The following is a 22,685-nucleotide window of genomic DNA, read 5'->3' as shown; positions in this document are numbered from 1 at the left end:
TTTAAAAGAAACTGATCATTTACTTTTTACCATTTTTTCCCTCTTTTTGATGCCTCAACATAAAAATAACAGAAAAATGTTGTCGCTAAAATTGAATTTTTCACATAAGAGTTAATCTTCTAGTTAGTGGGGCTTTAATTAGTCGATGGAGTTGATTTCAACCACTATTGACTCACGCTAGCTTAGTCACTCCGGAGCCCTGAAACTAACAAATAACTGACAAACTGCACAGAATTTTTTCAAATCAACTCCAACGACTAATTAAACCCCCGCTAACACGAAGATTAAACCTAATGTCAAAAATTCTGAGCTTCCCCTTTACAATAAAGACCTAGCCGTTTAAATGTTGTCTATAAAAGTTGTAAAGCAATAAAGCAACAAAAATGAATTAAATGAACACGAATCCTACAAAGTATTTCATAGTAGGTCAAAATCATTTTTCGAATAGATCATTCATCAGATTATCAGTACCATAGAGACTGTCCTTTGCTATGCTCAGCCAAAACTACACCTGAGGAGGTTTGATAACATTGTATTATTTCATCAATTCATCTGTAGCATATAATTTAAAAATTAACATGACTCATGATTTAAAAAAAAAAAAAAAAAATACAAGTGTAACACCATTTACCATGTGAGACAACCTGCTTTGAGTCTAGGCTTCTTGCCAACAGTGACCTCTCCTGGCCGTTCCTTCTCTTCGCCTCGATGTACAGCAGTTTTTCGCGTATTCTAAAGCTTAACCAAGTGAGCGAGAGAAGCTTCAGTGTTTTAAAATGAAGCGTGTTCATTATTTTGTTCCCTGATGTAAGAAGTGCAGCGGAAGCAGTACAGTAAATTGGATCACGACCACACTTTCAGCGTATAGATTTACGGACGGAAGTTCTGAGCCTTTAAAATTGACTTATTGATAGTTATGACTCACATTTGGATATGTTTATCATACTTTTACAACATTTTTGGAGTCCAGGGATGTGAAGTTGTGATGGAACTTCCAAACGCTTCAACATTTTACACTGAAGTTTCAGCACCTAAATGTTTCGACTTCCGGTTCACTTGACGCCACCTTTTTGTACCCATCTGGGCCTTGCTGTGCTTTCGTGTCCCCTACTCACCATATCAAACGAGCTGCTTCAAAGCATTCTCATCGGGTAAGTACCCAAGAAAGAATTTAGTTAACGGAAACGTCCCGTCTTAAAGCTTGCTGGATGCCGTTTAGCGTTATGTTGAAGCTTCCCAGGTTTACTTAGTCTTGTTTAGCTTACCCAGATAGCGGACAGATGTTGAAATGATGTTGAATCAATATTCCGCTGTCAATCTTATATCGTTGAATCACCGTTAACACCCAACGTTAATTTCTCATCACTTTTGCACCATCAATTAATGTTTTTCCAACGTTGAAATCCTAACAAAACCTAAACGTCATTTCGATTATGAATAATATTGGAACAACGATGAATCAATGTTATGTTTTCCCTTCATTTTCAACCATGATGGTATTATTGCTTTCAAATATGCCAATATTTTGAGGTCCTGCTTTATTTACAGACAGAAGAAACAGCAAGGCTGACTAATAAAATATTATACATGAACGATTAAAAAAAAAAAAAAAAAAAAAATATATATATATATATATATATATATATATATATATATATATATATATATATATATAATAATGAATAAATAATCAAATCAAAACTTTGCTAGACTTCAAAATTATTTTTAACTGAATCAAAACAAAAGAAAACTTCATTAACTCCCTGCAAAGTTATTTCAAACTTGAGCCTGCTCCTCAGTCTGACGAGCTTTGCTGCGAACTTTGCCACCAACGCGGTCTGGAACATAACGTAGTCACTTCTGGACAACAGCAGCAAATGCATATTGAAACGCGGCCATCCCTATCTGCCTCTTCAGTGAATGTGGAAAAATACAAAAAAAACGGCAATCACAGTTCATATCAAGGAATTCAACCAGGTGTCATGGGTATTTTGTGGTGAAGTGAGTTTCTCAACCAATCCCAAACCAGGGCTACAATAGCTTACCACACAAATGCTATTTTCAGACCGTGACGTCTCATCGTAAATCGGATGTGGGACATTATACACACACCCTCGCTTACAAACCATTATATTTCTGCTAGGTTTCTCCGGTAATCTTTAAAAAACGAACATGCCAATCAAGTACTGCTGCTAGGGAACTTGTAGAAACGACTCTAGACATTACGACCCTTGTTATATTACCATGTTTCACCCATAAAATCCTCCCAAAAATCCAGCTGTGGCCATTCACAGCTGTGTCTTGACACTCAGTGATACATGCTACATGGAGTTTTTGGATCGAAACAAGGTAAGTACGCGATAATATCTCCTTAAAGTCATGGCATCTTTAATTCTGCTCTTTCATGCTCTCACCTCCAGATAGGGTTTCGCTGTTTATTTATTAATTCATTTTTTAAAATGCCCTCCTGTTCAAAATTTGTCTTCCCCCAGAAAATTGAGATTTTAATCTTTCCAATGATGTATCATACATGCATATCAGACAATTTTGAAAGTTTGTCAAATTGGGGGTCTCAGAGCGGAACTTCAAGTTACCTGAGTGTTTTCCGCCACATATAAACGGAATGGTATCGGCCGAAACTGCACAGCCAGGTATCGGGGCCAAATAAATGGTATTGGTGCAACACTAATGTCAACCACACTGATTATTTTGATGGAAAATCAACATTTATTCAATGTCGGTCTGCTATCTGGGTAGCCTGCCACTTCTGATTTGTAAAGTTTATTTTAAGAAAAAGTCGATCGGTTAACATGAGCGTGATTACCTTGAATTGTACTAGACGCTTCTCGATTTGTCTTTTAGATGCGACAAATTACTACTGACTGAAGGCCAACGCAATCCAAAACATCAAGTCAAAGAGTGGAGATGTGGAAAATTTGGAGAGGAAATCCAGGTCACGACGAATAACTGAAAAACAAAAGAAAATGAAGGTAAGCGCATGACATTAGTTGTTGTATTTTTATGCACTATCAGACTTACTTTGACCATATTTTGAAAAGAAGACATTCAGCCCAGCTACTTACATACATTTTACATGACCTTCACTCAAACATGCTTATATATAATATGCCTATAATATATTTAAAGTCTGCCTCCACCGTCTAGATGGATAAATTCAGTTTTATTAAAGAAATATATATAGCGGAAAACACAGACATGGCTGAAAAAGCAGTTTCTCTCCTCTTTAAAATAAACTGCTGTATTTTAAGCCAAAAGAACTGTTGTGTTTGATAGAACAATATGTCTATATACTGCCACAGCAAATTCATGGCGCACTAAGCCGCTGAATTATTTCTAATTTGTCCGTTTCACCCTGGAAGCCCCCGTTTACAGACGTCGCGCAACCGCTTTTGTTTCAACCTAGCCATAAAAAGAAGGTAAATAATTGTATTTATTATTCAAAATGTCTGTCATTTTTAGATTTGAATCATTAATTGATGTATAATATTTAGTTTTAAAAAAAGGCTTTAAAAAATTATTCACTCTTATATTTTAAACTCTTAAACAAATTACGTCACAATGAAAAATTTGGTGTCTGTAAATTTATCTAAATTTATATATGTAAATTAAATTTATACGGATATCTACCTCATAACTATCGCCTAATTGTATTTTTTTTTTTGTAACTCGCATTTTCCCCGATATGTTAGAGGATAAATATTGGATCCAAAAAAAGAAAAAATGAAAAATAACGTTTAATATATGAAAAAGAAAATCTCGACCACTCCTTGTTGTCTGCGATTTCTGCATCGCGACCCTTGTTATATCACCATGTTTCACCGATAAGATCCCCCCAAAAGCCGGCTGTGGCCATTCACAGCTGTGTCTTGACACTCAGTGATACACGCTACATGGAGTTTTTGGATCAAAACAAGGTAGGTACGCTATAACATCTCGTTAAAATCGTGGCGTCTTTAATTCTGCTCTCGCGTGCTCTCGCCTCCAGTTAGGGTTTTGCAGTTTTGTTTTTTTTTTTAAATGCAGCCCTGTTCAAATTTTTTGTTCTCCCAGAAAATTGAGATTTTAAGCCTTCCAATGATGTATCACACATGCATGTAGGACAATTTTGAAATTTGGCTAAATTGGGGGTCTCAGAAAGAGAACTTCAAGTCACCTTAGTGTTTTCCGCCATATATATATAGCCATATTGTATATAACCAAAGACACAATTGAAATTCTCAGAGGTTACGCAACTTTACTTTATTATTCCCCCCATAAATTATCGAACAATAAAAATGCAAAAAAAAAAAAAAAAAAAAAGAAAAAAAACTGGAATTAAATCATGATTAAAAAAAACAATAATATAATGCAGACCCATGGAAATGTAGTCCAGTCAATACACACATACATTAGGCTTTGTTGACAACTAAACATTTTTATAAATTACTATCACGACAATTGTCATTGACAAATTGTTATTCCCACTCACTTGGTATTCTCATTCAATGTTCTAAATTGCACGCAAATAATAACCAAAATAAACTGACAAATGATTCAACCGGCATGTTTCGAAACGCCGCAGTTCAAAACCACATTTCCCATAATGCATAGCGCGGCTTAGCTCACTGACAGCTAACTTATTCGCAAGCACCGCAAGCCGAGGCAAAATCAAACATTGCTATAAAAGTTTACAATCATCGGCAGCGCAACGATGCAACACCAAACGGGATTTTACAAATCACACCAATACAAAGCTCCGATAGAAGTCAACAGTTGTCGAAAAGTAACATACCGATAGCCTGCGAGCTCCTGTCGTGACTAAGGTTTGTTTGTGAATAAGAATTGACAGGTAACGCCATTATAAAGCCAGTCTGTGACTGCCCACGCATGCGCAAATTTGTATCCAAAGTGTAATAAAGGTATTTTTGACTGAATTACTCTATCGGGTACATGAGCATTTGATTATATACGTATTGATCGTAAAACAGTACCGTAGTATTCTATGCAAAGCGTCAGTTCAGTCAATTTCAACACACCCTTATTGGTCCCGGGAAAAATTATGAAAACCGGACATTTTCTTGAATTTATAAAACCCTACCGGACACCTCGGACACGATGTGAAAAGTGGACATGTCCAGGCAAAAGAGGACGTTTGGTCACTCTAACTTAGTTTTGTTTAGCGTAGCTTGCTAGCCAAGACACGTTAACACATTTCGATTGCTTTGGCTTAACGGCACTTCCGATTTGTGCATTTTGTTTTATGTGGGGTGTTTCGCTCGGTTAACATTGGAGCAGTGGTTCTTAAACTTGCTAAAGGTACCAAACCCCAAAACCCTTTGGAATTTAATAATAAAGCCATTTTTTTATTAATTTAAGACTTAGAGAGCTAGCATCTAAGTGAATTCCTGTTCAAATTTCTTGCACATTTTAAATTTACAACAAATCATTTTGCCTTTTACTGTTGATTGTCATGTTGGAAAATGAAATGAAACTCATTTAATTTCACACTGTTCCTTTTTTTTTATGTCTACATTCTAGGGCTGGGCAATATGGCCTTAAGTACATATCACGGTAAATTGAGTAGATTTACCTCGATAACGATGAATGATGATAAATTCACCCAAGCACACTGTTGTATAATTTGAAAATTTGAATCAATGCATGAAATTCAAATTAACTGTATATCGTTGATTTATTTACCAGCTTTCAAATGAACATATTTAACAATTTTACACGCAGTCTAAATATTAAGTATATAAAATATCTTATAAATAATATGAATTAAAGTATGAACATATATAAAGGCTTGCATGACTTGAACAATGTACAACATTATAAAAATCAATTTGACGACTGTGCAAGCATGTCATTGTAACACAAATGACTTACAGCTTGAACAATACACTTCAGACAACTTATTGTTAATGGCTGCTTTGACGTAATTTCTCAACACAAAGGTTTCAGTTTTTTTTTTCCAGAGCATTTTTTAATACATGCACACACACGTGCACCCCCTACACAGACACACACACAATAAAGCTACATTGCTCTTATGCCAAATAAAAAATTAACATTTTATGATGGCAGTAACGACACAGAATAAAGTAAGTACATACAGAAAAATAGCTGTGACGATTAAACGGTCATATTATAGACTTCACTGTTGGATTATACTTTATGCTGAATGCTTTACCATCATGAGAAATCACACATACACACACACAAACACAGATATGGTGGAAAACACTCAGGTGACTTGGAGTTCCGCTCTGAGACCCCCAGTTTGGCCAAATTGCCCAAAATTGTACGATATGGATGTGTGATACATCATTGGAAAGCTTTTAAGCATTTTAAGGGTACCGGGGATGACTCCAGGTCAGTGGACAGGCACGACTTACAGCCCCTAGTGGCAAGGAATAAAATTACAAATAATAAGACAAATCAGGAACATTGCTCATACACTCCCTAAAGCTTGACTCCATCATGTTCGCTTGTAGCATTAGCCGCTAGTGTTAGCCTTCCGGGCTTCTGTTTGTTTGATTTCCTTAAAATCACGTGACTTCGTACGCAAGCACACTGACTGCTACCTGAAAAGGGAATGAACATAACCGAATAACACAGCGCCAAAGCGGGATGAGAAGACTATTTTTTTCGTTTCATTCAAACACCGAATTTTCCGACATGGTCAAAACTATGTCGGTTATCGAGAAGCATCTCGATAACCGTAAATTTCGGGAAACTGCCCGGCTCTACAACATTCTCATTTTATTGTTGCATCCTTGCATCATATACTATTTTTTATGAATACATTTTTATTTTAATTATGTACACAGTCCACGCTGTCTGGAGGTTTGTTATACTTCCTCATACCAAGTGCCAGTCAACCTTCCACTGAGCAAACCGACCTCTCCTCCCATTAGATGGAGGGGCTAGCAGTTGAAAGAATAAAGCCTGTAAATTGAGAGCAAACCAGTCCAAAACCTGGTCTAAAATGCCACTTTGCCTAGATTTTAACAGCGTACAAAATACGGCTCTGCGTTTCTTAACCTTCACTGAAACCCTGAGGATTACTCACAGAACGAACCCCAGTTAAGAACAACTGCATTAAAATTCGAGGTGTGCGAAATATCCGATTCTTAGATTCTTTGCAATTCGGCCGTGGAAGATTCAAGAACGATTCACAAACATCCAAATTCCGATTATTTAATAATGCGAGGTAGAGCGGAACTAAAACACAGTCAGTTCGGTCTTCGGGACGCAACGAGGAACAGACCGAGAGTTTACATCATGCTGCTAGATAAAAAACCAATGATACCTGACTGCGGCCGACATCCGCTACAAACAACGCCCAGTTGCTACAAACTACGGCACATAGATATAATAGGTAGCTATCACTTGTATATAGAACGAGATGCGAAATGACAGACTTGGTGGCGTTGGCAATTTATAGAGCTCTAGATGCAAAATAGCAGTAGACTTCTATGGAAGGCTCTGTCAGCAAAATCTAGACTTGAATCTATCTTTAAATGATGAAACAATTTTATAACTTGTCGAAAGTAGACAGAAGGGAAATTATGGAATAACGGGAAAATTTTAACAACTCTAACGGTTGATTCACAACAATAAATTCATTGAATGTAGTTTAAAGCTGCTGATACAGAATGGGGACTTGAGTATTTTATTAACTGCTTTAAGCTGTTATCTTGATACTGAAATAGTAGTTTGTTTAAGCCAGAGAGGATTTTTGTACAATTTCGGAAGTAATGTACAAAACATTAAAAGCCGCCAATAGCTGGTGGTGGTGGTGGTGGTGGTGGTGGTGGGGGGGGGGGTTCGGTTAAGTGCATCAATAATCGATTTATAATCGAATTGTAGCCTCTGAATCGTAATCAAATCGTTAGGTGCCCAAAGATTCCCACCTCTAATTTGAGTGATTAAAGAGTAGAGAGGTGGAAGATGAGGAGAGGAAATCTGTTTGTGTGAGTCATTAAGAAGCATTAAAAGTCATTAAATTGATTCTGTCAAAATTCGGGCTACAGCTGGGCGGTTTACCGAAAATTTACGGTTACCGAGATGGTTCACGATGACCGACGTAATTTTGACCATGTGTGTAAATTCGGTGTTTGAACGAAACACCGAAGTCTTTTCAAAGTCATCATCGAAGTCAATAGTCATAGTTTTTTCATCCCGCTTTGGCTTTGTGTTGTTTGGCTATGTTCATTCCCCTTTCAGAAAGCAACCAGTATGCTTACACTGAAAAGCACAAAAATCAAACGATCAAACAAACAGAAGCCCGGTAGGCTAACGCTAGCAGCTAGCGCTACAAACGAACGTGATGGAGTCGGGCTTAAGGGAGCCTCGCCAAACTTTCACCCAACATTCGGTAGACTCTTGGCGGCCTGCAGACGGGCTTTCAACCGCTGTCCTCCCTAGTCACGATTTCAGGAGAGGGTGCTTTCAGTGCTTTCTATTGGTAGCCAGGACATAGGCTAAGGCTAGTGGCTAACGCTACAAATGAACCTGATGGAGTCGGATTGCGGTTTTAACCTTGTTGAAATGGCTGAATTTAATGATTGGATTGGGCACGGATTGCAACCCAGCATCTACCTCAGCATATATCTGTGTGTAGGGATGGGAATTGATACGATTTTTACGATTCCGATTCCATTATCGATATTGCGTAACGATTCTATTCTTTATCGATTCTCTTATCGATTCTAATTTGGGGATAAAGAAGAACAAACATTTTGATTGACATCGAGTTTGTTTAATCAGAAGTCACAACCTTACAAACTCACACCGATGTCAAAAGAGGCTCAAAGTCTCAATGTTAACTGTAGAAATAAGTGTCAAATACGCAAGAATTTGTAACATTTTACTGAAACATTTTTCTAATAGAATTTTTTAATTGGCATATAGGTCGTTGTTCTGCCTTTGGCAATACGAGTTAAAGTGTATTATTTACCATTATATTGAAATGCATGCCTTGTAGTTTTAAGTGTGCTTTCACGCTCAAGTGGGGGCGCCCTTGCCCTTCCTCACGCGAAGAACGCGCTCACGTGAAGAGGAGTGCGCTTACACGCGAAGAAGTGCAGCTACAAAGCATCCAAGCGAGTGAGCGAGTTAGTGAGAGAGAGAAACACTGCTACGAGCCTACGTTCTTTGTTAATCGTTTGTAAAATATCTACAGAGGCAACGCCTGTATGTATAATCTTTTGTTTTGTTGTTGTGTGTCCACTAGCGATCGGACACTTAAATCCAGTTGTGTAGTGGTTTGAACGATGTGCTAATGCTAGCGAACGCATGCCAACCGTTTGTGTTATTACTGTATTAGCAGCTAATCATTGCTGATTTACGTTGATGCGAACCTGTTTGTTATGGGGGACGAAATTGATTTGTTTCATTTCTATTTTTAGTTTCACTCTTCAAGTGATGGTGTCATAACAACGGCTGAATAAAGTCAGCGTATTATACCAACGTCTTCTGCATCGTCATTTAGGAGTTTAGGTCGCTATATAGCCAGGACTGAATCTTAGTGTCTCGGTGAGACCGTACAGTCGTATTCCCTCCCGAAGCAGTTATCTCCACCTTGCAATGACTGCAAGTCGTTTTCTTGTAATTTTTCCTCGTGAAGTGAAGACGCACTTTCGAGCGTTTGAACCTATGTGCTGTCATTGTTATGTTTACGGCTGCAATGCTCGTGCTGAACCATCGTAACCTTTCATGTTCACCCTCTTTCCTGGTGAAGTGTAGCCAAACTTTGGAGCGATTGGTTCTTGGCGCCATGCTAGATTAATGCGTCTGGACAACAGGACACGTCACGTCACGTGATGACGCAATACGCGTCTTTAGGAATCGTTAAAGGGATCGTTAAGGCTTTTTCATTGTGATGTCGAGGCCTCGAAACACTAGGAACCGGTTCGGAATTGTATTCGGATTTCGATTCTCATCCCTATCTGTGTGTGTGTGTGATTTCTCATGATGGTAAAGCATTCAGCATAAAATATAATCCAACAGTGATGCCTATAATATGACCGTTTAATGGTTGTACTCGCATTTTTCTGGATGGCTTTGGGTGTTTATGCTTCTCAGTTTTGCTTTACGAGTTATTTTATCTTAAGCCCAGGATGTACCAGCGCACTTATGTACCGGTAGGTACTCTGGTTGCTAATTTTAGGGCTGAAGGTAATACCCATTGATGGGCTGTTGGTATGGATGTCCCGATCACATATTTTTGCATCTGATTTTGAGAAAATGCGGACAATGTCCTGATCCAATACAGAAAAAAAGTAATTATTTTATTTTATTTTTTTAACAAAGTTCCATGTTACGGTATTGTACTGTTTATAGTACTTCCTCTACCGCTCTTCCGGGAGTGTTCTTTATACATGTGATATCTACCGTAGCATTATGTGGGTGTAGTTTGTTGCAACGTAGGCGTAGTTCGAGCAACTGGCCGTTGTTTATACTGGCTGTCAGCCGCAGTCAGGTACTATTGTGTAAATGCGCTCTTACTCGCTAGTCTCGCGTGCGGAAGTACGACCTGCTATGCTTCCTACGCCAAAATAAAAGCGTGCTTTACATAACAAAACTCAACATTATAAACAAAACCCCTGCGTCGGAAAGTCGAAATCATGTAAGTCGGGTAAGTCGTAACCCGGAGACTACCTGTATTTCTCCATATCTCTGACATCAGCAAATCACGTTTTTTTTATTTTCATCCAGTGTCCCACAGGCGTCTCTGTTGAAGATCTTCACCCTGAAAAGCATAATCCCCTCCACTTTAAACAGGAGTCAGAGATGCTGTGTATCAAACAAGAGACAGAGCCAGAGACCCCTGACATGAAAGAAGAAGACCAGGAAATTGAAATCCCCAAGTTTCCAATGGGTGTCAGCGTGAAGAGCGAAAAAGATGAAGGTCCAAGCGAAGAGAGCGGAGCAGTAAACCCTCCGAGCGACAGCTCATTTCAACACGTGGCAAAAAAAGGGGAGGGAAGATCGCAACCGGACAGCCTCTTTGCTCCGCTTTCGGACAGCGACGACATAACGTCACATTCTTCTGACTTTAATACTGATGGGGAGGATGATGACTTTGACCAAAGTGCTTCAAAATCCTTAAACAAGTCATCAATGAAAAGAGACACAAAGGAATGCACAGTTGGGAAACCTTTCAACTGCACACTTTGTGACAAAAGATTTACTCGGAATTCTACTTTAAATAGACATAAGCGTACACACACTGGAGAAAAGCCCTTTGCGTGCACGCTTTGTGAAAGAAAATTCTTTACAAAGTCAAATTTAGACATTCACACAAGAACACACACCGGAGAGAAGCCTTTCGCCTGCACACTTTGCGATCGAAGATTTTCTCAAAAGATTAATTTAGAACAGCATCAGTATACACACACCGGAGAAAAGCCTTTTGCCTGCTCACTTTGTGGTGAAAGATTCGCTCAGAAAAGAAATTTAGTAACGCACACAAGCAGACACACTGGAGTGAAGCCTTTTGCCTGTACATCTTGCGGTAAACGATTCACCCATAAGAGGAGTTTAAACAAACACACACGAAAACACACGGAAGAGAAACCTTTTGCATGCACACTTTGTGATGAAAGATTTTACCAGAAGCCTCATCTAGAAAAGCATACGCGTATACACACTGGAGAAAAACCTTTTGCCTGCACATCTTGCGGTAAACAATTCACCCATAAGGGAAATTTAAACAAACACACACGCAAACACACTGGAGAAAAGCCTTTCGCTTGCACACTTTGTGGTAAAAAATTCGCTCACAAAAAAAATTTAGTCTCGCACACAAGAAGACATACTGGAGAGAAGCCTTTTGCTTGCAGAGTTTATGGTGAAAGATTCGATCACAAAAAAAATGTAGTCATGCACGCAAGAAGACACACTGGAGAGAAGCCTTTCGCCTGCACACTTTGTGGCAAAAGATTTTCTGAGAGGGCTTATTTAGAAAAGCATAAGCGTACACACATTGGAGGGAAGCCTTTCGCCTGCACACTCTGTGGTAAAAAATTCGCTCAGAAGACTTATTTAGAAAAGCACAAGCGTATACACACTGAAGAGAAGCCTTTTGCCTGCACACTTTGTGGTAAAGGATTTACTCAGAAGGGACATTTCGTAGTGCACACGAGAAACCACGCTGGAGAGAAGCCTTTTGCCTGCACACTTTGTGGTAAAAGATTCGTGGATAAGGGAGGTTTAAACAAACACACGAGCAGACACACTGGAGAGAAACCTTTCGGCTGCACAATTTGTGATAAAAGATTTCAACAGAAGGCTGATTTAGAAACGCATAAGCGTACACACACTGGAGAAAAGCCTTTTGCCTGCTTACTTTGTGGTAAACGATTCACAAATAGGGGAAATTTAAGCAAACACACAAAAAGACACACCGGAGAGAAGCCTTTCGCCTGCACACTTTGTGACAAAACATTTTCTCAAAAGACTGATTTAAAAACGCATAAGCGTACACACACTGGAGAAAAGCCTTTTGCCTGCATATGTTGTGGTAAACGATTCACCCATCAGGGAAGTTTAAGCAAACACACACGCATACACACTGGAGAGAAGCCTTTCCCCTGCACACTTTGCGATAAAAGATTTTATCAGAAGGTTGATTTAGAAACGCATACGCGTACGCACACTGGAGAAAAGCCTTTTGCCTGCTCATGTTGTGGTAAAAGATTCGCTCAGAAAGGAAATTTAGTAGCGCACTCAAGAGTCCACACTGGGTAAAAACCTTTGAATTGCAGCGGGTGACAAAATATTCTGATTCCTGCTGAAAAAGCATTTTCTTCTCTTGCACCCCTCTTTAAAATAAACTGCTGTATTTTAAGCCAAAACAACTGTTGCCGTTTGGATTGCTTATTATGGGATAATATTGATGTATTAGATACCTTAGATCAGGGGTGTCCAAACTTTTTGCAAAGGGGGCCAGATTTGGTGTTGTAAAAATGTGGGGGGCCGACATTGGCTGACGTCCTTTACGTAGAACAATATATTTAAGCAAATTTTAGCAAGCCATTCTGTGCGTCACATTTGCTTTATTATTTTTTTAAATTTATAATTTTAAGAATTTCACAAATAGCCTTTGTGGCGTTCTCTTTCGACTCTCGGGCTCTTGCGAAATACTACTGTGAAATAAACTGGCTTCAAGTTGCTTCAATTTCTCACAACGTATCTTCCCTGTAATTTTGTCGGTCCATGTCAGCGTGTCTTGTTTGGTAATATCGCCTCACATTGAACTCTTTAAAAACAGTGACTGACTCTTTGCAAATGAGGCGGACACAGTTGTTCCGTATTTTTGTGAAGAAATAGTCCAATTTCCACCTATCCTTGAAGCGTCGGCCGTCACACTCGTTTTTTTTGTTTTTGTTGAATGTTGTCATTTTAGAAAATTGGGAGTAAAGTGTCACATGGGTAATGTTGGTTAGAGTGCTGCTGCCTTTTAGTGGGTAAATGAGGAGCAGCATTTAGTGTGTAAGCTACTTCGTATGCTGGTAGCAGTACTGCTGACCAATTTATTAAGTCTGTGTGCGGGCCAGACGTTATAAATTTGACCACGGGCCGCATTTGGCCCCCGGGCCGGACTTTGGACATGACTGCCTTCGATGCTTAAATCATAAAGCCAAGGTCCTAGGCTTCAATGCTAAATACAATAAATAGTGTTATGGACTCACATTTATATGTTCCCTTTAATTTAAATTAGAATATTATTTTATTGGTTAACCCCTTTTTTCTTTGCACAGATTAAAATCAAGCCAAATCAAACATGTGTGCAGTAGAGTTATCATTAACTACAGGGTGACCCAAAAAAAAGTTAACACTCAGTTGACTGCTTGTTTAAAAGCCATTGAAACATATCTAAATAGGTTGTCATGCTTAAGTGATTCATTAAGGTCACTCAATGCAGCTGGTAATCTCTTGTCTCTACAATTCCTGTGCTTCTGCTGAAAATGAAGAAAACTTTAGCTGTACCTGAATTGCTGCGTGCCGGTCTGACACCTACTGAGATTGCAGCAAATCTGAGAATATCCAGATGTGCAGTCTACAAAGTTAAAAAGAAGCTAAAAGAGACTGGAACAGCCTCACGAAAACCTGGGTCTGGAAGTGCCGATCCGACCAAAAAGTTGATTGACAAGGTGATGATATGCCACCCCAGAGTCCAGATCTCAATCCCCTGGATTATAGCATATGGGTAACTGTGGAGGACAGTGCCTGTAAGAAGCCACAAACTTCTGTGGCAGCCTTGGAGAGGTCCATTGTTAGATCTTGGGAAAAGATGACAGCATCCTACATAAAGAAGACCTGTCAAGCGTTCTGCAGGCACCTGGAGGCTTTTGTGACACTTAAGGGAGGACACATTGAAAAATAGAGTGTACTGTACATGTTCTTTACAATAATGTATAATTTGTGATTAAATTCTAATTCTAAGCTGAATAAACATTGCATTTAAATTGTATTATGGCACTGTAAACTTTTTTTGGGGTCACCCTGTATACAGTTAACTCCCTGTTTAGCCATGTTTATTTACAAAATAAAACAGGGCTATGAAGGAGACGGTACTTTTTCTCGTAGTTACAGTCGAACTGTTTGTATTATTCTAATATACTCAATATAATAAAGCTTAGTCATAATCCTAGTTTAGGGAAACAAGCAGACTATATTTTGATGCGTGGAAGGCGGAATGAATGTGGGGGGTGAATGATTAACAGGTAGAGGACAAACTCACCCTGACCAGAGAAGATGGACATCAAGAATGTGGTCTTGTGTGTCGAATGTGGTCGCACCATAAGGCTGGGGGGAGATTAACACTGACGCACGCCTCACGAAGCAGGTCAGCGCTGAGTCATCAACACATTCCATGAGATGAAGGGGGGAATGAGGGGACTCCATGCCATTCGACAAAGTGAAGCAGACTGTCTTATCAGCCCTTACCTGATAAGCAAAGAAAAAGACTCCGCCATCATCATCATCTCTTCAGTGGGGCCAAGACACCCTGTCCTACCAAAGCAACACCCAAGAACAAAAACAACCCCAAGTTCGATAGCTCAGCGCCTCTCAGACGTTGAGGTGGGCCGAACCTCCCACCTCAGTTGCATCATTAACCATCACCCAGCAATGAACGGTCACACACGAACTTGACCCCCCAAATCTGCAAAAAAAGATTAACTTAAGAACACCCAGCTCCACCCTTCATCTGGCCCACCGCACCGCAGTCCTCAAAAAGACAATGTTTAACTAATTGTCACTTTTCTCGGGAATCTTTTATTGACTTGTGATATGGTGACCCTGGATCCTCGCCTGGGTCCCTCAGTACTGTATGATTGCTGTCGACTCGGAATAAATTGTCAACTTGTGTTTAAAAAGACTTTTTCCAGCTTTCAAAATGGAGTCAGTACAAGAAGTTAAGACTTGGGTGAACGCGCAGAGTTTGCCCCTTTTGGCCGGGTTGTCAGAGTTCCACCGGCCCGGGTTGCTGGAGCTGCGCCAGCGCGGTTCGGCTGGTGCGATTCCGGCAATCTGGCTGAAAGGTCAGATTCCTTCAGCTAAATTAAATCTACATTTACTCACACACCAATTTCCTTTGTTATTGTACGTACACCCACGTCTGATGCATATATAATGATTATCAAAGACTAGGAAAAAAGGGGATCATTTTGAACTGTTTGTTATTTATTATGTACCAGAGGATGGGTGTCCTAACTTTTTTTTTTTTTTTTTAATGGTAAACTTAAAGAAAATTTCAAAGGTCTCAAAAATGTCTATTTTCACTCACCTGATTTGGCCTATGTACTTTTAAGGTGTCAAAAAATGCCCTGCTGTTCATAATTTTCCACTCCCCAGAAAATAGATATTTTAAGCTTTCCACTGATGTATTACACATGCAACGAGGACAATATTGAAATTGGGACAAATTGACGGTCTTGGAGCGGAACCTCCACCTAAGTGTTTTCTGCCTCGGCCTAGTCCTCTTAAGAATCTGGAATTTGGGCTCATTTTAGCTTTCGCTGCAAAAACGAAGGCGTGTAGTATTTAGAATCCTGCATTTAGGCAGGTTTGGACAAAAGCAGCTTTGCATTAAAAAAGAAAATGCTATAATGACAGCCATATGTTGTTCAAACATCAAACAAAAACGTGTTTACCTGAATGTTGGATAAGGTTTCGGGAATAAATTGATATAAATGTGCCTTTATGCAGACGTGGAGATTGAGGGAAGGCAGGTGGCCAAAAAATGCTCCCCCACCCATATCTTTGAATGTTGGTTGAATGTAAATAAAGTTATGATCACTGCAGTTAATGCTTTTGAAGACTTGTAATTTTTTTAATCTACCTATCTACCTATCTATCTATCTATCTATCTATCTATCTATCTATCTATCTATCTATCTATCTATCTATCTATCTATCTATCTATCTATCTATCTATCTATCTATCTATCTATCTATCTATCTATCTATCTATCTATCTAACACATAATAGTTAAGTGAATGGAATTTATACTGTACCTGTAAATTCATATTTTATGCTGTACAGCTGTTCTCTGCTTAATGCAAATGGGATATACTGTATATTTTATTTTTTAGATTTTGTATAATTTGCTACTCAATGTGTCTTATATGTTCTGATTTCAGGATGAGAGATTTAGACTTGTATATGTTAAATTATTATGTACTGTGTTTAATTCGAGATGTCTCCGGTTGCACTATGAAATGCACTTTTCCGCGCATGCCGCGTGTCCATCTTACTTTGTCACTTTTTTCACCCCTAACCAGTTTGCATGCCTGTGTTTAGCAGTTTGCAAAACAAAGTTAATTGGTCAATTAATTCTATAACTAAAATATTTTTGTTCATTACTGTATGACTTTTTTTCCCAACCTCCTCCACTGAAAACTATTTTTAAAGCTCTTCTCTGTTCTCTATAAAATCAACTTTAGACTAGAGTCACTTTGGGACATAACCTATGTGTATTTCTGTTTGTATTTTCAATCAGTTTGTTTGATCAAATCATTTATAGCGTAGAATTTAAGAAATAAACATGAATGATTTTAAAATACGGTGTATACACTCACCGGCCACTTTATCAGATACACCTGTCCAACTGCTCGTTAACACTTAATTTCTAATCAGCCAATCACATGGCGGCAACTCAGTGCATTTAGGCATGTAGACATGGTTTAAGACAATCTCCTGCAGTTCAAACCGAGCATCAGTATGGGGAAGAAAGGTGATTTGAGTGACTTTGAACGTGGCATGGTTGTCTGTGCCAGAAGGGCTGGTCTGAGTATTTCAGAAACTGCTGATCTACTGGGATTTTCATGCACAACCATCTCTAGGGTTTACAGAGAATGGTCCGAAAAAGAAAAAATATCCAGTGAGCGGCAGTTCTGTGGGCGGAAATGCCTTGTTGATGCCAGAGGTCAGAGGAGAATGGCCAGACTGGTTCGAGCTGATAGAAAGGCAACAGTGACTCAAATAACCACCCGTTACAACCGAGGTAGGCAGAAGAGCATCTCTGAACGCACAGTACGTCAAACTTTGAGGCAGATGGGCTACAGCAGCAGAAGACCACTCCGGGTGCCACTCCTTTCAGCTAAGAACGAAACTGAGGCTACAATTTGCACAAGCTCATCAAAATTGGACAATAGAAGATTGGAAAAACGTTGCCTGGTCTGATGAGTCTCAATTTCTGCTGCGACATTCGGATGGTAAGGTCAGAATTTGGCGTCAACAACATGAAACCATGGATCCATCCTGCCTTGCATCAACGGTTCAGGCTGGTGGTGGTGGTGTAATGGTGTGGGGAATATTTTCTTGGCACTCTTTGGGCCCCTTTGTACCAATTGAGCATTGTTGGAACGCCACAGCCTACCTGAGTATTGTTGCTGATCATGTCCATCCCTTTACTACCACAATATACCCAACTTCTGATGGCTACTTTCAGCAGGATAATGCACCATGTCATAAAGCTGGAATCACCTCAGACTGGTTTCTTGAACATGACAATGAGTTCACTGTAGTCAAATGGCCTCCACAGTCACCAGATCTCAATCCAATAGAGCATCTTTGGGATGTGGCGGAACGGGAGAATCGCATCATGGATGTGCAGCCGACAAATGTCAATATGGACACCAAACTCTCTGAGGAATGCTTCCAGCACCTTGTTGAATCTGTGCCACGAAGAATTGAGGCAGTTCTGAAGGCAAAAGGGGGTCCAACCCGTTACTAGCATGGTGTTCCTAATAAAGTGGCCGGTGAGTGTATATAAACAATTATAATATGTATTGTATTCATCAGTCTTGTGAAACAACCTGCCTTGATTCTAGGCATTTGCCAACAGCGACATCTCCTGGTCGTATGCTCTCTTCGCCTCGATATAGTTCTTCCTTGCACTCTTCTTTCGTACTTTAGGAATAATTGAATCTCATGGGTAGCGGATGAATAACGCTAAATTAAATGAGCCTGAGATGCTTTAATGCTTAAAAATGAAGCGAGTTCATTGGACTGTCCTTTGACGGAAGAAGTGCAGCTGAAGCAACCTGAACGCAACCTCTATGTGGCCATCCGGGGCTTGCTGTTCTTTCGTGTTCCCTTCTCCTAACCAAACGAGCTCCTTGAAAACATTCTCATCGGTTAAGTACCGAAGTAAGAATTTAGTGGACTAAAGAGTTCCATTTTAAAGCATAGTGGAAGTCGTTTGGCTTTATGTTGAAGCTTCGCAGCTTTACCTAACTTGTTTCGTTTTGCTTAGCTCGCTAGCTAATACACGTAAAAGCATTCCGATTGCTTTGGGTTAACGCCAATTCAGACTTGCAAACTTTGTTTGTTGGTTGTTTTATATGTTGATCATATTTATTGATTTTTTTTTTTTTTTTTTTTTTTTTACTCCAGTGATGTGAAGTCGTGACGGAACTTCCAAACGCTTCAACATATCACGCTGAAGTTTCAGCACTTGAACGTTTCTACTTCCGGTTCACGTGACGCAACATTTGTTTACCCATCCGGGTGGTACTGTTCTTTTGTGTAGTGTTCTCCTAACCAAACTATCCTTGAAAACATTCTCATCGGGTAAGTACCGAAGTAAGAATTTAGTGGACTAAAGAGTCCAATTTTAAAGCATAGTGGAAGTTATTTATGTTGAAGTTGCGCAGCTTTACCTAACTTAGTTTAATAGCTTAGCTCGCTAACAAATACAAGTTAAATCATTCCGATTGCTTTGGTTTAATGCCACTTCAGATTTGCAAACTTTGTTTTCAGGAAAAGTAGATCGGTTAACATGAGAGTGATTACATTTAATTGTATAAGACCCTTCTCGACTTGTCTTTGCGACAAATTACTACTAAGTGAACGCCAGCGCAATCCCAAACATCAAAGGCAATGAGGAGTGGAAATTCAGGTCACGACGAACAACTGAAAAACAAACGAAAATGACGGTAAGATCATCACATTCGTCGTTGTATTTTTCATGCAATATCAGACTTGCTTTGATGTGATTGCGGATCATCCATAAGGTTAGGTTTCTGGAGCACGCACATAGTTTGTTTATTCACTCAAAGCTGCCAAAATTTGACGAAATTCTGAAGTATAATACATCAATAATCCTCTATAAAGCATACAAAAAATTATTACCAATTAACCTCTTTTTCCAATGTTTCAGAGGATAAAACGTGTCTATTTTTGTTCCTTTTGGAAATGCCATTGTATTTCTGGATTATATTGTTACGTTTTAGCTCTTAAAAATAAATGTTTTCTGTCCAAAAACTGCATTTCCGTGTGCACTGCCCAACAGCGAGCTAACATCGAATGTCCCCCAAGAAAACACAGGATTGGTCTTTTCTTGTTTTTGTATGAACCCATGATTAAGGGATAGATGATGGATGGGTAATTCGTTTGTGAAACAGGCATGCATTCAACACAATTGAACAATATAAGCTGGGTATATAAATACTGTACCATGTAGACTCCACACTTCACGTAAGCCACAGGTTATAAGTATAGGTTTGTATGCACGCATGCACGCGGTGATCAAACGCAGTCTTAAAAATGACCGAAAATTAATTTTTTAACCCTTCCTTAACCGTCGAGGGGATGTTGTACATTTACGTCATCGATGACATCGACAACGTCGATCAGTAAGGACAGCTCTAAAGTATAGGTTTGTTTTCATACAGGAGGACTGAGTAACAAATTTGTTTCATATTTCACTTTTCCCCTCAAACACACAGATAGATGTAAAATACTTACAGACATGTAGTTTCTAAGGCAGAAACGTAAGAACCCCCGGTTGTCTTTTTTTTTTTTTTTTTTTTAACAAAGCATTCTGATCAGTGCAAGTCAATTTTATAGCACTTTAAAGATGCAACGTTATTTATGATATTAATTGTAATATTCTCTCACTGAACATTGCAATCCTGTGGTCTCATCACGGCTGATCCTCAAATGACCTGTATATTTCTCCCTATATTAAAAAAAGTATGCAACCTGAATATCATGGCAAAAGCTCGACTTTCCCGTGATTTTTTTTTTTTCTTCACCCAATGTCCCGCAGATGTCACTGTAGAAGATCTTCACCCTGAGAAGCACGATCCCCTCCACTTAAAACCGGAAGAGGAGTCCGAGATGCCGTACATCAAACAGGAGGCAGAGCTAGAGACCACCGACATGAAAGAAGAAGACCAGGAAGTTGAAATCACCAAGTTTTCAATAGATGTCAGTGTGAAGAGCGAAGAAGTCGAAGGACCAAGCGAAGAGAGCGGAACGGCAAACCCTTCGAGCGACAGCTCATTTCAGCACTTGACAACAAAAGGAGAGGGACGATCGCAACCGGACGGCCTTTTAGCTCCGCTTTCGGACAGCGACAATATAACGTCACATTCTTCTGACTTTGATACTGATGAGGAGGAGGATGACTTTGACCAAAATGCTTCATATTCTTTAAACAAGTCATCATTAAAAAGAGAGACAAAGGAATGCGTGGTTGGGAGACCTTTTTCCTGCTCATTCTGTGATAAAACATTTTCTTGGAAATATAGTTTAAAAGTACACATGTCCACACACACTGGAGAAAAGCCTTTTGCCTGCACACTTTGTGATAAAAAATACTTCACGAGGGCAAGTTTAAAAGTTCACGCAAGAACACACACTGGGGAGAAGCCTTTCGCCTGCACGCATTGCGATAAAAGATTTATTCAGAAAAATGTTTTAGAAGAGCATACGCGTACACACACTGGAGAAAAGCCTTTTGCCTGCACACTTTGTGGTAAAAGATTCACTCAGAGGGCACATTTTGTATCCCACACAAGAAAGCACGCTGGAGAGAAGGCGTTTGCCTGCATCCTTTGTGGTAAAAGATTCGTCGAAAGGTGGGGCTTAAACAGACACACAAGCAGACACACTGGAGAGAAGCCTTTCGCCTGCTCATTTTGTGAAAAAAGATTCATCGACAGCAGCAGTTTAAAAATTCACACAAGAACACACACTGGAGAAAAGCCTTTTGCCTGCACATCTTGTGGAAAAAGATTTACCCAAAGGGGAAATTTAAACATACACACACGCACACACACTGGAGAGTAGCCTTTCGCCTGCACACTTTGCGATAAAATATTTTCTCAAAAGAATCATTTAGAAAAACATAAGCGCACACACACTGGAGAAAAGCCTTTTGCATGCTCACTATGTGGTAAAAGATTCGCTCAGAAAGGAAATTTAGTAACGCACGCAAGAAGCCGTACTGTGTAAAAACCTTTGAATTACAGCGTGTGACAAAATATTGATTCCTGCTGCGCATTTAAAGTGGGAAAAGCATATCAATTTCCTTATTTAGTTTCCCTCGAGCCTGTTTTGGAAAAGTTGTTGAAATGTTTTTTCATGTCATGTTCTTTTTCTAACCAATATATATATATTTTGTACATTGAATAAATTGTGTTATATATCTTTCTGTTGTGTTTGTTTCATAACTGACATACTGCTTTTAAGGGTGTTTTAAAAAATCGATTCTGAGATACAGTGGGGAGAACAAGTATTTGATACCCCATTGGCAGTGTATCAAATACTTGTTCGCCCCACTTTATATCGCGATATTAGGTCACACAATTGTCGTCCAGCTGGTGGTGCGGAAGTGTTGGCGGGGCCGCGAGTAGTGTTATAAAAGTGCTGTCTGACAGTGAATACATGAAACAGTGTTCGCTTTGGTGTCCAGCTTAAAATTCACGCTTTTGACAATTTATTTTTCTTGGTGCCTCTCTCTTTGCTTTCATCAGCTTCTTTGTCGTTACCTCTATATTCGTACGTGGTTGAAATCAGATGTATCTGCCGCGTCTCTTTTCCTGTCCGCTCGTGACGTCAGCTCGTTGTGCCACATTAAAAGTAGTCCGGCCAAAACGTCATGCCTAGAGCTGGCAAAATTAAACAATTCCTCGAGGTGGAGAAAATTCCTCGATAAATTTTTTAAATCGAGTTACTCGAATTGTTCGAGTAATCGTTTCTGTTCTGAAACTACATAATTCAGTGACTGCACTTCCACTCCCGTCCAGTAGCATTATCTTGTAGTCTGCTGAAGTACCGACAACATTTGACTAAGATCTGAGTAGAGATTTGTGCACGTCACCCTCTAATGGTTGTCCGCTATTACTGGGGTGTTTACACATCTCTAGCAGCCCAG

The 22,685-nt window shown here is 39.4% G+C and overlaps 1 protein-coding gene across 3 annotated transcripts; it reads left to right on the top strand.

The window, feature by feature from the left end:
* Positions 1-1,002: 1,002 nt before the first annotated feature.
* Positions 1,003-21,903, top strand: LOC130923620 (oocyte zinc finger protein XlCOF6-like). 3 transcript variants are annotated; one of them, XM_057849422.1, is made up of 3 exons: positions 1,003-1,151; positions 2,863-2,990; positions 20,574-21,903. In XM_057849422.1, exon 3 carries the CDS (start codon positions 20,645-20,647, stop codon positions 21,596-21,598), a length of 954 nt encoding a protein of 317 aa, XP_057705405.1. In that variant the 5' UTR covers positions 1,003-1,151; positions 2,863-2,990; positions 20,574-20,644; the 3' UTR covers positions 21,599-21,903. The 3 variants fall into 3 exon arrangements, with proteins under 3 accessions (XP_057705405.1, XP_057705397.1, XP_057705415.1); XM_057849414.1 differs by lacking the exon at positions 20,574-21,903 and adding an exon at positions 10,726-14,784; XM_057849432.1 differs by lacking the exons at positions 1,003-1,151; positions 2,863-2,990 and adding exons at positions 19,003-19,093; positions 19,283-19,458.
* Positions 21,904-22,685: the final 782 nt, after the last annotated feature.

Source organism: Corythoichthys intestinalis, chromosome 1 (assembly GCF_030265065.1).
Source record: "Corythoichthys intestinalis isolate RoL2023-P3 chromosome 1, ASM3026506v1, whole genome shotgun sequence".
Lineage (NCBI taxonomy): Eukaryota > Metazoa > Chordata > Actinopteri > Syngnathiformes > Syngnathidae > Corythoichthys > Corythoichthys intestinalis.
Note: the sequence above shows the minus strand (reverse complement) of the source record. Positions and strands in the feature narration are given on the sequence as shown.